At 38.5% G+C, this 16,022-nt stretch overlaps 1 protein-coding gene across 1 annotated transcript in view; it reads right to left on the bottom strand.

The window, feature by feature from the left end:
- The window catches only part of chm (CHM Rab escort protein), an 82,776-nt gene extending 67,695 nt beyond the window's left edge, over positions 1–15,081 (bottom strand). Inside the window, exon 1 of the mRNA XM_088649087.1 lies at positions 14,967–15,081. Within this exon, the coding sequence (XP_088505213.1) occupies positions 14,967–15,018 (52 nt within the window). The 5' untranslated portion in view covers positions 15,019–15,081. The remainder of the gene's footprint in view (positions 1–14,966) is intronic.
- Between the last annotated feature and the right edge of the window lie 941 nt (positions 15,082–16,022).

A 16,022-nucleotide genomic window follows, 5' to 3' on the forward strand; every position in this document is an offset into this window, starting at 1 on the left:
TTGCAATTTTCCATTCTGACCAATTATATCTGTAATGGCAGTGTACAGTCCACAGCAATATCATAGCATTTCAGCCATTATAGTACATGCATTTTAACTATCATTATCACAGGTAATGATGACTCAGGTCTAACATGCACTGTATCTACAGTATATAAAGCCTCAACAAAATATAAATGCCAAAATAAATGGCTTTACACCACACTGAAAAGTAATTTATTCTGAAGAACATTTTTCACCCTGATTTCTCATTCAAGACAGGCGCAATGTGAACTCAGGGCTGTGGCCCTAGGATATTTTGGTGCCATGCAGTTTGTGCAGAAAAATACAAGACCGCAATTACTGTACTGAATATGCAAAGCAGTCTAAAAATAAAAAATGCAGCATCTGGAAACGCCCTTCAGTGCCTTGGTTTATCAAGAAAGTCTTGTTGGAACAGGTATGAATGGTTCCAAATGTCAAACTTGTAACTGCACATTTAATGATCTGACGTTCTCCTTCATTGACACTTAGGCCCAACTAAGGAATGTGGTCCTTACACAAGGTACACAACAACATTGTTGTTTGTAGTTCCTGTGGTCTCTTACACATGACACCTGCATTTTGCAGAGAGGAGATAGAACACAGATGAAATCAAAGCATCATCTAGTGAGTGTCTCCTTGCATCATAAGTAACGTAGCGGGTGGAAAGAGTCTTTATCAGTCTCTTCAAGCGAGTGGATGTTATTTAGCCCAATAAACAGACCTACATTTGCTTGTTAACACAAACAGAAGTTTTATAAATACAGTCAACTGTGCAAATTTCACTTATTCATTCACAGAACCTACACAAAAGAAAAGCTCAACAGCAGCAAAACTGAACAGGCTGATGCAATGCAGTCATATTATCTTGTTCTAAACCTTTTTTATGCTAGAATTTAATATTCAACTTGAATCGTCTTAAACACAAACAGTACTTTAAAGAAGATTACAGAATTGATCTAAGAGACCACTGACCAAGGAGAGCTTTCTGAAAGGAACCAAAAGCATATTCCTCTCCCTTATTGCTACTTCATCCTCAAATATATTCCACCATCTATCTGTCAGAGTGCTGCCGATTTCTGGAAAGGATCACACAACTCAAAGCCCATCCCAAAAGCTCAGGACACATTCAAACCCCACAAAGAATAACAATGGTGGTCATTCAACCCTTGTTCGGTAGTGGATGGATCCAAGGATCTTATCTAGCTGTTTCTTGAATGAAGCCAAAGTTTCAGCCTAAGGCACATAGCTGGATAGCTTGTTCCACACTCCCACATGCCTCTGGGTAAAGAAGTGCCTCCTGGTCCTGCTCTTAAATGCACCTTCAAGTAGTTTCCACTTGTGACCTCTGATGCATGTTTCATAAGCCATGCCACTGTGCAGCTCAGTTGTATTCCCCATGTTACACCTGTATGTTACATTGAAAGAACATACCACATTTGACATAATAATAATTCACTGGGCCCATAGTGTTATTTACATATTAAATAGTGAATATATGAGTTTGTTGATTTTTTTTAGTAGCATTGGTCCTTGAGATATAGCAACAATATGTTAGTTTAAATACAAGAATAACCTTTTATTGCTTCAGGATAAACGTCAAGTAGTTTCATAAACATGCAAGGTGCTCAATGTTTGGGGTCAAATAAAGATTGCTAAAATTGTTTTAGAATTTGTATAACTTTATTAAAAAAGAATTGTATTTAACACAATGGAGAGAGATCTGACCAGGCAAAGCTTGAGTAATAAAGATGGTTAAAAACTAGTATGACTGAAGGCAGCCTGTCTGTTGGAGATGACACTCTAAGAACAACATGGTTCTCCTTCTACAATCAGCAGGCTAGTTCAAAGAAATCCGGGAACTGGTTCTGTTTGGGAAAGACCTTGTCCTGAAAGGCAGAATATAACCATACTGGCCAGGACCATCACTGCCATCATTTTGAGACTATACTGGCTAAAGCACGAGAGATTCCAGGAAGATTTAATCCATGATAGAATGGCTGCAGACTGCAGTCTGCATACTAGCAGGCCATTCAGAGATAACATCCACACGGACAGCTAAAATCAGCATCAGCCCGAGCAAAAAATAAAAATGCATTTAGTTTTTGTGGTGAATGTTATGCTGAATGCTGCATTGTTTAAGCCAATCTCTTTATTCCTGCAAGGTGATCTAGTAGTGTCAGTTCTTCCAATAAGATAACATTGCTGAGATTACAACAGCACAACTTCAAGAAAGCAATAGTGGGGTCTTTCTGTAGCTAGCGTTTTCTATCGATCTGAGTCTGATGGCTGACCTGTGGATCCAATCGATAATGCCGTCAATAGGAAGCAACAGTGATCAGCTGCACAAGAGGAGCAATATAATATCTCACAACAATCTGTCTGAGGCTGATCAGGTCTGTGCATCAATGCTGCCAGGGTTGTCAATGCTCATGATGATTGTGCCCAAGAATTAATTTAGGCAAAACAAAAACATTACAAATGTGCAAAATGTACAATAATTCCTTAAGTAGAAATGTTTTGCTTTAGATATTTAAAATATTTTACTAAATCCAATATTAAGTATCAGTATCTCTTTAAACAAAGTAAGCAGTACTTCCTTTTGTATAACACTAAATAGATCATCCTGAAAGTCCCATACAGGATGCAGCATTTCATTGATAAAAATTATACCCACAAAATGTTTTTATGGTAAAAAACTGGTTTACCGTTCAGTTTCTACATGCTGGCAGATTCTATTGTAAAAGAGATCTGGCAGCTAACAACAGTCTTATTAAAGTGACCTGCTTTTTGACTACAAGGATTAAATCTCTGTATTTTTAGCTTCTCTGGAATAAGACAGCATTTGGTTTAATATGTACAAAGACATTCCCATGCATTTAAAAGAAAACTCCCCGGCTACATACCAAAACAGTGCCAAGATGGACCATTATATCAACATATTTGGTTTACAATATGATGAACTGCCTCTCAGCACTGTTAGAAGCACACACACACAAATAATAAGGTTTCATTACCCAGGCCAGAGGCTCTAAATTACTGTACCAAGAAACTGATTGAGAGTAGGCTGTATACCTAGCCTAAGACCTTCACGAGACGTAGAGATAAACTTCCTGACTGGAAAAGTACAAACAGCATGTCTGACCCTCCAGTCGTCCCTCAGTAGTCATGAGAAACAGCCCAGATTTATATGTTGACTCCCTGACTTCAGTAGGGATGTTCCTTTGAATCATATTTTGTGGAGCACGAAAGCAGCTTGAGGGTTGCATTTCAATAGGTAATTAAAACCCAGCCATAAATCAACAGTAGTCCTATAAATAAGGATTGCAGGCAGATTTAGCACTTCTCAAACACCATAACCTAGCATTAAAAGAAGTCTTAATAAAGCACACCACAGAGCACATATGACCTGTCAGAAACCAATGTCCCTCTATCTTATCATTCTTTTCCTCTTTTTTTCACTCCATTGTGTCCCTGACAAGACCAGCTTGGAGGCAGAGAGTTGAGCTTGCAGCTGTTTATCTGAGCTGACAGCCAGCAAAAACCTTGACTGCTGCCTTAACCAGCTGAATTGGAAGTGTGTTGATATTGAAGGTAAATAGATGGGGGGGGGTAAGGAGGCTCAGAAGATTAACACAGGTGACCGCTGTGACCTGGGATCAAACTGAACAAATTGTGCATTTTAAAATTGATTTCAGTTCCACTGCAGCTAGAAACTGCAGGAGTCTCAGATCCTGGAGAGCCACTGTGTCTGCAGGTTTTCCATGTCTCTTCAAGGAATCTGCACCTAAACATACACCTCCGGACCTTAAGAAGGTTGACCATGTAAAATATCAATTCCTTAACTGAAAAATACCCAAACTCAAGGGGTCTTAAAAAGGCTACTGGGAAAAACTAAACCCTGGACCTCTTTTAAACAACAGGGTTATACACACCTACAGTATGATTACTGGCGATATCTCGTGCAGTTCTGCAACAAAGGCTTTCCTTGCCACCATTTATTTTTTTATCAATGCACACCCTTATAAAAACACTATTGCCACTTTCCTATTTTTTTTTTTTTTTTATACGGGCACTTAACATAATTTATTTGCTTTTATTAAATCTATTTTGTAATCATACTGCAAAACAAATGGAGCCTTGAGAAAAAACAATAAGAAAGGTTAAAAACAAAGAGGAGGTCATTTGGGATATCTGGTTCATTTGGTTCTTAGTAGTCTCATATATTGTAGGAAGGAGCTAATCTGAGGATCTTGTTCAGCCATTTCTTGAAAGAAGTCAATCAGCTTCGATAACAAGGGAAGGTAGCTTGTCCAACTCACCACTCACACAACCCTTTGCATAAAAAGCACTTCATGTTCGCAGTTTTAAACACTGCCACAGACGTGCGTCCTCATGTTTCACTGTTTATTCTGAAGAAATCTGCTGGATTATCTTTGTCAGGACCAGCGAGTACTGTAATACTGTAATTGCAACAGGATCAAAAAAGGATAAGTTGTTTTAACGGGGAATTGCAGTCCCAATCTCTCAGACTGTTAAAGCCAAATGTAACAAATTTCTAATTAATCGCAAAATAGTCTGTGAAACTTTGTGAAAGTAGTGTATGGTTGCCATGTTGCTGCTGGCAGGAAGGAAACCACTCGTGGCAAGAGTGAGAGTTTACGCACAATCTGTGAAAATGGCCCTTCCTGCTCACTAGTCACTATGTGGTCACCTAACAACGTTAATTGCTTTTTAAACTCGTGAGTGTGTATATATATCCACTGTAGAGCACTTGCACACAAAATAGACGACAAGATCAGCAGAAAGTCAAAAACGTTTCTTTTTCAAGGGATCACCAACTAGCCAAGAGAGGGGCAATAAACATGGCCTCCGATGTTGACCCCATCGACAAGTTTCTTGACAAAATTCAGCCTGATGTCTGCTGCACACCCATACGTATTCAATCATATGTTTCACCCCACAGAAATATAATGGCAATGATGGGTTATTCTAAGTCTTCAGAAAGTAGCTTCTTCAAGCTAAATATTTCTTTATACTGATAGCTTACCATTCTTGTACAGGCATGCAACACTGCACATTTATCCAAGTTAAATGTCATCCACCATGTGTGTTTTCTCTTTCTCTTAACTTTATGTAAAACCTTGAAATCCCTTTGCCATTTCTACAGTGTTTACTAATGGCCCTGTATTGGTATCACCTGTGGACATGACTAACTTAGTAACCATACCAAACTAGAGATCAATTCACCTCTTAAAAATAATCTTTTATGAGGAATGTTAAAAGAAATGAAAATCAAAATAATACTATAATGTTTGTATCCAAAATGTTCCAAAGAACTCACAGAAGTAAACAACAAACTTTTGCTAGTTATTTCCACTTAATACGCACTAAACTATAAACCTTTAAATGACAGTAGTAGAATGATTCAGCATTTTTTCCTACAAAGTCTGTGTATGAGATTCATTGCTGTGTCTGAAATACTTGAAAACATTCCCAAAATGCACTGGGAAAAGGGTTCAAGGCTTAAGAGCTTTTTATACAACAAGAGAAGAAGAGCATGTTTTAAATATGTCGTTTTTGGACAGGGATCACCCGGGGGTTCACAGAATGTTCAGATCACCAGAGAAGAAGGTTAAAGATGTTTTCCCTGTGCATTTTCTCAATGTCTGAAATCAATACATCTATAAACCTGCATTACAAATCTTAAAGATGACCTTAAAATTATGCATGTTTATGTTTCTAGTTTATGAGTAAAACAAAAGACAGATTTGTTTATGAAAAAATAATATAAAAGGTCTGTTACTATCTGAAACAGAAATGAAAAATAATTAAAATATAACCCATCTGTAATTTCTGGAAAATAGACTCAACTGAATTCAAGCTGTCATGAGCACTAGCAACTAAAAATACCACAAACTGCTCCAACAGTATCAGCATGGGGTTCCTTGGGCTTTATTCCATTTAGATGTAACTATTTAGCAGTAATGACTGCTTAAGCTTCAGTTTATGCCACTTTCAGAACATCAGAAGGCATTCACATGGAAACTCAGTCACTCTTGAACAGAAACAAGAAAGTGATTAAATAACAGGTCTTTTTCTCAGATCAAGTTGAAGTAGCGTACATAAAAGAAAAAACCTCTAGCATGTGTTTCTTCGTGGGGCCTGACAAATGCGGTAAATTTTTTAAATTAAGGGAGATTTCTGGAAAGGAAGTCCTCCAGGCAGAAAAGGCAAAAAAAAAACACCTGTACCAAATCATACATCCATTAAATAAAAAACATTAACTATATGCAGCCACAAACAAGATCAATAAAATTAAATTGGAACTTCAGCCCTACAACAAAACCTCTCTGTTTTAACTGACAGGGGAGCATGGCACCTCTACCTTTTTATAGCCTATTACACAGGACATGAACTTGACTGTGAATGGAGATTTAACCTGGTGGGTCAGCCTGACTTACGAGTCAGAGAGGAAAAAGGCTTGGTCTGCAGTGCAAAGGACTGTCAGCACAAAGCCAACATGCACCAGTCCCAGGACAGCAGGTTTTATTTTGACGTCAAGGCAGGAATACATCTCAAGTCTCGTGACTGATAAGTGGAAAGCAACCTAGTTAAATAACCTTCAAAACAAATCCAAACTTATCAGTATTTCCCCCCACCCCCACCCCCCGTGCTCGACCTGCGTGGCAAAATTATTCACATTCATCTGGTGCTTCCTGCTAGCTCCCTGCCCTGAGCTCAGCAAGTGGCCAGCGCAGGTGTGAGCGAAGATGACAAGGTGCCACGCCTCCCTCCATGGTCCAGGCTGTCTGGGAGCTGCCCCTGCTGCTGTCGCCGTTCGGAAAGATCAGGGCTCGCCAGATGGAAAGAGGAGATCGTCGCGACCGGCGATATTCATAAACAACTGTTCCCTGTCCACGTCTCTGTTCGCACACAGGCGGGTAAGCTTGGAAACATGCTGTCTGACAACCCCGGCTACCTTGACACAGAACTCGGCGAGATAGAAATAGCGCCGGTACCGCGTGTCACATCCAGCCAGGGGACCAGCTGTTAATAGCGATTGCACAAGAAAAAGCTAAAGCAGGGCAGGAATATTCATTTGCGCACTATCAATCATGTAGGAAACGTCCCTTATAGCAAAGGCAAAAACTATTTCTTGTGCGATGCCCCAGCATCAGATAGAAATGCTATCTTCAGCTGTCCTTATTTCTACACGAAAACGTAAGAATTAGGACATCACTTGTTCACCTTGAACTGCCGTTTCGAAGAACAGTTTTCCATTTCTCTGAAAATGAAACTATTTCAATCCATGCTTTGTGGTCTGAATTAAGGACTATCCAGTTTCATGATTTTTTTTTGTTTCAATAGGTATGTATCAAAAGACCACCCCAGCATCATACAGCACTACAGCCAAATTCGCCCATCTCCTGTTGGCGGAAATACTCATGACTTAAAAAGGGTAGCAGCATTAAACTTAAAGGAAACTAAGAAGATAAAAGCAACTAATTGACAATTAAGTACCTAGCAGTTCTTCTGTTTTACTGAAATGGAAATTTAATAAGTAAATTGATTCTTAAAATGTAGAGAGCTTTGCAAAGAATATATTGGTGCTTTTAGAAAATATATTTCAAGGATGTAATTGCTGTGCTACAGTACGTGCAGAATTTAAGAAAACAGTGCGTCAACAAAGTACACTGTTTAGGTTACTTTAGAAGACAATGTACCAAAACAATATATGCTGTCTGGGTCGTTAGAATTAGCCAAAAGTAACTGATAAGCTTTGAATAACAAATCTAGTGGTGCTTCTTCTTTCGTTTTATTATGTAATCTGTTTTGTCTTAGGGAAAGGGGAAGTTTTAGAAGGGACAAAGCGCTGAGCTTTTTTACAGCGCAACGTCTTATAAAAACCCTGTACTGCTTGTAACAAATTGAGTCTCTGGTTGCACTTTGCGAAGTGGCAGCAGGGCTCCCAATATTGCAATATTGAAATAAAGACCTTACTCAGGTGAGAACTCTCTCTTGTGGCTTCCTTGATAGTTATTTTTCCATGACATTACCAATGCAAAATCATCTTTAAATTATAATGGGCGGTTGATAAACCTGTGAACTCTTATAGACACTACCACTATATGGAATTTGTAATGTGGCTTTAGATTTTGAAGATTTGTCTCTAAAAATCCAGACATTTAAATAGTTTCACAAAAAATAGTTTAGTTTAATGTCCCATGTTGTACTTCACTTGGGTAATATCTTGTACCTTGTCATTTTCTTACTATGTGGACTAGCGCTGCTTTTCTAAGTAAGAATGTTTTCGACCATATATAGTTATGAATGAATTCTGTGAGGCATACTGTTGTATAATGTTAGCTGAACTTTACAAAACCCTTGACAAAACGATATCTAAAGGCTACGATACACTACACAATTTCCAATTGCAAGCTGTACTGCATCCTATACTTAAATGATCAGTTTCAATGTGGAGTAAATTCAATGCAAACGCAGAAGGCCACCTTTAGAGCCCCAAGAGCCAACTTGTCAATTTGATGTCTAACGTACCACATCTTAAAATATACTCAGGCTAGCAGGCTCTGCCATAAAGTCCTACTGAAGTAATGCAACCGATTTCGGCCTCTGAAAAGTACTGTAACATACAACTCTGCCCCTAGTTGAAGGCTCACACAGACACTCTCCTTTTGTCCATTAATGGAGAACATGTAAAATAATACGTAAACTGACAGTATTAAAACATAGACAACAAAGAATGATTGAAAATTCCTTTTCGTTACAAATCTATGGCCTTAATTACAAAAAGAGAAATTCCTGACATCAATATCCATTTTTTCCCATTTAAAAATGTTTTAAGCTTTTTATCATCCCAGAAAAGTGACGGTAAGCTACAATTTTTACACATTTTATGTATAAGCAATTAGCCTTACTGAGATATGCAAAAGCACAGTGAGGAGTTCTTTGCATTTTTTACTGTGGGAATATTTTGCGTTACTTGCTCAGCAAGCACTCATCCATGTGTATTATATACAAAAAAATGCAATAATAAATTAAATACAAAAAATGTAATATGTTCATATTAAAAAATGACAAGTAGCAGTGAAGCAGGCATGTCAGAAGTGCAATGCCTGTGCATAACAGAGCGAAAATGTTGATTGAGCAGGAAACAGCATGTATATAAGGAATCATTGATTCCAGTAAATAAATGACATTGAGCAGAGCGCAGTATCTGCTGGTGGTAAACCTTCATGGCAGTTTAAGAGATCACAGGTGTTGCATGAACTAAGAGTCATGCAAGAGAGACATCTCGGAGACGAGGTCACAGAGGTTTAAACAAAAGCGGAGAAAAAAATGTTAAAATGGATGTTACAGGTAGCTACTGCAGGGACTGGAGTAACAGTGTAGCGTGAACTAAAGGAGGCAGAGAAAAGACCAAGTGAGCAGCACCACCCTGAAACAGAGCTGGAGAGCGCAATAGCAATGGTCAAGAGTACAAACAGAGAGTATAAGATCTGTCTAGTCTAGGTCACATTAGTGAGGAAGGGATGGCTCCTGCAGACATGTCTTGGGAAGAAGCCAAAGGATTGAGTCCGAGTTGAACGGGAAACAGGGAAATCAAGAACAAGATTCCTGACAGAGGAAGAGGGGGAGAGGGTGGAGTTAATAGTAATGAGAAGTAAAGAACGGTGGACATGAAGAGGTTCAGCTGAAATGACACAAGGCCCAGACGTCGGAGGGGCGAGGAGGATACCAGGGTTGGAAGAGCAATGGGTAAACAAAAATTAATCAAATAAGAGTTTGGCTAGAACAAAAACCATGAGATACAGAGGAATTTCAGGCCCTGGGGTAGAACTCATTTAATTAGTGTACTGAATAATGTAAATATTACTTCTCTGAATTTAAATACACTTAACTACACATATTCAGTCACTATGCTGATGTTTTTTTTATTGTTCACTCCTCACTGAAGAAAGCCAGTCAACAGGTTCTCAAAGACCTCTCTCATACATTTGAACTATGTCTAGTTCAAAACCCACCATTTACTATTTCAAATGTACATTCTTGCTACTTAATACCTTGTTTCTGACCTTGCATGAACAGTGCCTCATGTAGCTCAGTAAAGGTTAGTTCTTACATCAGACAATTCTGTTACCATGTTTCCAGAAAAAGAATTTTCACCCAAAAGCCTTATTTATATAATGGAAGTTTCATAAATGTCAGGCAGAACAGACAGCAGATGCACTGCTGTGACAAATACCAAGTCCATGTACGAATTTCATGGTACTAATTCAATAGAGTATGTTATTAATTAACTGAAACAATTCCAGCGGCTTACGTGCACAGTCCTGCATGTGTTTTGTGTTCCATGCAAATATTTCTGAAGAGTGGTTTAGAACTCGATAGGGTAGAAAGTGCTATTCTAGAAGGTTCACATTAATGTTGACCTAACAAAGTACTGTCCTACAGCAGCAGTGTTTCTCAACTGGTATTTTGTGGAATTTTAGAAAAGACACATATAAAAAGGGCAAAATAAAATGACTGTTTATCTTTTTGTGGAGTGACCAAAGTCCGTGTTGCTTGAATCATGTGTGGCGCAGGGGCAGTGGTCATTTGTGACTGTAATTACCAAGCCTGCCTATAATACAACATGGGAAGTATGCAGGTGATGAGAACTGTGGAGAATAAGGGAGGAGAAGAACAGAGTGAATGGGCAAGCAGCCAGAAGATCCAGAGGAAATATAAGATAAAGGTATAGAAGTAATTTGTGCATGCCAGATGACGGAGGTAGGAGAGAGCATTTTTGTTGTGGCTACTGACTCAAACTACGCGGGACATCATCTTGACAAGAAAGCAAAAACAAAACACAGGGCCCCATTCCACAAGTTCAGTGGCTTGTTATATTTGAAAACTCCCTGGTCGCTGCCACAGAAAAGGGAGGGAAGAAGGATAAGCACAAGAAAACAAGCCGATTCCACACTTGAAGAGGAACTCGAACAAAAAGTAAAAACATTGAGCCAACAATAGCTCTGTCACACGGTTTTTAGATTTATGCAAGTGGGATGGAAAAGGTTGAGAAATAATGGATTACAGTATACAACACAATATTATATTTATAGTACAAGTCAGGCCAATATTGCTTTCTAACAGAACTTTTAACAAATACCATCAAAACAGGGTTTAAGTTTCTATACATGGCACATATTTCAGAGTCATTTGTGTTCTAGTCATTTCTTTATCTTTAAATGGCTGACATATTGAAATCCTCAGGCATGGACTTGGAGTCTTCCTAAATTGCCTGGCTTACCTATCAGGACTCAAAACGAGCAAAACGGGCTGCATTGCCTCCTATTATTTGTAACTTCACCTCATTCACTTACTCAAAAATGTGTTGCAGGCAGGAAAAGAAAATACTGTATGAAACAACGTGTTCACCTAAAAATTCACCTCACAAAAAAATACACGCCGTCAAAGATCATGCCGTCAATAAGAAACGAAAGATCAAGAGCCAAAACAACACTGAAACACCTTCTAAAAGAGCCGCTGAATCCTGAGCTTCAGCATTCCTGATGCTGAAGGGGAACCAGCTGGTCTGGTAAGGAGTGTCAGAACTGATGAATCCAGCCCCTGCCAACTCCGGTCAGGACTCTGGGATAAACAAGCAATCTGCAGGAGCAATTACGCACATGTGGAATAACTCCAGAAGATAAAGAGCCAACCCATTAAGAACTTTGGACATGAAAGTGAAATCAAAATTCCTGGTAACAAAAGGAGAAAGCAAGTTCTCAGGAAAACATGAGTGAGACAGTAATCTAGAGACTGCATCCCGGACAAGTGGGAGTCCATAATGAGTCACACAAACTAACAGGCAATGCAAACTGAAGGGAGAGGTCACAAAGTCACACTTACTCCCTTCTCTACACCCATCCTGTAAAAAAGTTTAGCAACATTTCTTAACTGACAGAATGCTGATCTAACCAAAGGGTTCTCTGCAAGTCCAGACAATCCAGAGTTCACAACAGCACCAAGAACTATACAATCATTGTTGGCAATACACAACTATAAATGGTAAGCATGAATGGATAAGGTATGACTGACACCTTTTTAGTGCCAGTTATTAAAACGTTTGTGTTGCAGGTGAGATTATCCACAAATAATCTCAGGTACACACTGCACAAGAGCAACTAATACCATATATGCTTGTAATGTAGAAAGTGGATAAATCTGTCTCATCATCATATTAATAATGTGGTGTCTCCCAATAATCCCATCAAGACGTTACAAGCCTGAACTGCAAAAGACCCAAAACAGAGCCTTCAGATGCATCAGACTCCATAGCACCCAGATTAGATTTAAATTTTCCTCAAGAGACATACTGACGGTGATCAGACAGATAAGGATAAAAAGAAAACCAGTCCCAAGGCTGACATACGTCTTACAAGCTTTTCACCAAGATTTTATCAAACACTGCAGCAAGGTTTAGCATAGCAAGAACAGACCGCAAATAGTAATCAAGTTTTACAGAGGCTTCATTCCAGACTCAATAAAAGTACTGTGGCCAAACGTCAACTGAAATGTCTCTTGCAAAAAATGACACCAGAAATAGTCATTAGGTTGTTGGCTTCAACTTTTTCCAATTACTGGATCATACGGATTCTCTGGCAATGGTAGAGGGTATCCAGTTCCTCATTTGAATTCCTCATGCAAATACTAATAGGCTGATTGCTGTTTAAAGACCTTTATCCTGAGAATGCAATTATAGCCTTTACACTTTAAACTTTATAAGCTGCTAATTCAAGCAAATCTTCCAGCTACAAAGATAGCTTTAAAACTGAAGTCTAAGCAAGCCAATCGCCAAGGAGAGCTACGTTTTACAATTAGCTTATATTAAGGAAGCATGTGTTTGGTCAATAAACAAAACTGGAATATGACAAAAGGAGATTATGACCCAAGTGATGGAAATAAGTCACAATAAAGGAGATCAGAGCACTAGCTTTCTTGATTGGTGTCTTCTCCTAGCGAATGAACCAGTCCACATGGATTTGAAAATAAAAGCACTTATCCTGCATTAATCTAACATTGCCCAGGTAAGTGCCAATGCTGAGAGGACAACGGCATCTAGTACTAGAACTGGAAGATTGAACATAGATTTATAGGTCTAAAGCCAAATGAGAGAAACTCATTACCCCTTACAAGAGTTAAGGAATACTAAACAGGAATAAAGTAATTTAAGGCAAATCGGTCTTAATGGCAAGATTAACTGTGCATGCCAGTTAACAGTGCCATTTTTTTTATTTTCTGACAGTTTTTAAGAGTTGTTCATGTCTGTTAGGAGTCAAAAACGCACAACTCTTTCCATACCTGAAACAACCCATTGACATCGAGCACATCAGACCAGCTGGGGGAAACATATACATCAATCAGAACTACTTATTATACAAGCTTTCAAACCTAGACTCTGAGGTTGACCAAAATAAAAACAGAGGCAACAGAAGAGTTACCGAAATAATGAATCTAAGAGAAAAGACAAAGCAAACGTTGTAATGCACCCTTTGACATATTATTGAATTATTTTTTAGCTCTCACATTTAGTTTTTCATATAAAACTGTTAAAGTCTGCATTCGAGATATGATCGTGCAGATTTCTAAAATGCACATTTTTAAGGGTTTCAACTATTTCTACTACAACAAACGGGTCTAAAAACTCAAGCATTCTACAAAACTCATTGCATAGCACAATTAATAAAATAAAGAATACAAAATAAAATATGGATGTAAATGGTGTGGACACACATCCTTATCTGAACTACCTTCAGTAAGAAAATCATTTGAAACAGAACTAGATCAATTAGACATAAACCAGCATATGACAGATGAGTTCATACTATTTACACACAATTCACTGGGCAAGAAACAATATAATTTTGTTAAACAATAAAATAATTGTTGGGAATAATATTAATGAAATGCAAAAAAAATGGTGTAGGAAAAGAACAGGGAAATGTTTGGTTTATTTGGGGGAAAAATATTATTATGCTCCTAATCCTAGATTTCTAAAGGGTTAAAATTTGAAAGAAAGACGTTTATAGTATTATCAATGATAATAAACAAGCTTGCAAAACTTTAATCTCAGAGGGTCTCAGTTCATACAAATCAATTAACGCAATGTGTTCACACCAACAGGAAATTGTGATCTCAAGGTAATGCTACAAAAACCGCAATTTCAGCTTCAAAGTCAGTTCTTGGGTGCACCTCGACTCAGAGTAACACCTTTCCTCCCTCTTGCCTGTATTATTTCCCGTTAATACTGGAGGTTTTTTTTTTTCATAAAGTTCCCCTGTAGCACATTAACAACCTCCTGTAGCAAATGAATAATCTAACATTACTGTTGTCTAATTTTGTCTCTATTGCACTACAGAAATAACGAAAATATGGAAATAATCGTAATCGTGTCTACGGTAAAAACATTGTGACGGGTTAATAATAATAATAATGACTGCTAGTAGAAATAAAAACAGAGAAATAAAGTAGTGCAATTTGAAATTATACCAAGTATTCACTAGCTGATTGTACTTGAACATCTTTGCATTTGATTCATTTATAGGAAAGGAAAATCTTGCAAAAATAACAAAAAAAGCTACATATTTTAAACTGCTGTATTTAAGGCAGTCCATGCAAATATTAAAACATCCTCCCTAGATACAGTGATATTTGTACAGAGCCTTGGCACACAATAAATGAACCAGCTCTACAGGATCACTAATGTGGCAGTAAGCACTGAGCAAATACCCGAGGTAGAACTGCTGACTTAGTACGACTGCATTTCTGCGAGACAAAGGTCTTGAACGTTATTTTCTAAACCCACCCTTCTTCATCGTAATAAATACGTCTTAAACACGAATCCCATCTCGTGTAAGGGGCTATAAAGCTTGTCTTACCTGTCCCGAGTATCACAACATCAAACTCGGACGGGAGATTGTCTGCAGCCATCTTGAAGCCAATGTCACGTGACTCCACCGCACCAGAAATGACGTTTCCTGTTTACACATGTGCATTACCAACGGGGAGAACACATGCTTTTCCAGTGGACAAACAGGCAGGCGGTGTGATACTGTTCTTAGGCGTTACCAGATATGACAGTTATAGCAGGGTTTTAGAAATGAAGTGGTGTAAATAATGTACACCAAGATTGGATTCCAGAACACCTGGTTACTTACGGTTTCAAAATGCAGTGATATAAACAATAGATTTCTAACGAATAAAGTGACGTGCTGTGAACAGGAATGACAGTTTCAGAGATGTTGCGGTTGCTGTACAGTATATCCAAAGTTACGGTAGATATCTGATTAACTCATTGGGGTGCATTAAATCTGAGCCGATACAGATCAAACCCAGCGAAGTATATTCAGACAGAAGAGAACTTCCTTCAGCTAAAATGACCAGATACAGGCATGACAGGGTGAAAATTAGAGGAGTAAAATTCAAACGTTAAATCTGGCAGACTTTTCACACAGCAGCATTAAACATTTCATCCACAATATAGCCATATGAAAAAATATTCCATTCCATATGAATTTAGACTTTCTAGTGCCCAGTCAGGGTGGCACTGTGGTACAATGGTGGGCATTGCTGCCACACGGCTGGTGGGACCCAGCTGGTGATCCTGCGGTGTGCGTGCTCTGTGTAAATCTGTCTAAAACTAAACTTTTTAAAATAAAATCCAAAGAAATGAAAAAAATATATAAATTCTCCTTTCTTTGCGTCCGTATATTTGTGTCGCTCGGTCTTCACTCCTACTCACTCTCGTTCTCTGGCTCCAAGTCCGAGTCGCCATTGAGCTTCATTTCCACATTCATCTCTTCCTCCTCTCGGGGCCCTGGGTTCAATTCTGGACCTGGGGTGCATTGAGTTCGTATGTTTTCCCCATGTTTGTGTGGGTTTCCTCCCATGGTGCAAAAACATACTGTTGGGATTAATGGCTTCGGCAAAACCTG

The sequence above is a fragment of the Lepisosteus platostomus genome, chromosome 10 (genome assembly GCF_059453375.1).
Source record: "Lepisosteus platostomus isolate fLepPlt1 chromosome 10, fLepPlt1.hap1, whole genome shotgun sequence".
Lineage (NCBI taxonomy): Eukaryota > Metazoa > Chordata > Actinopteri > Semionotiformes > Lepisosteidae > Lepisosteus > Lepisosteus platostomus.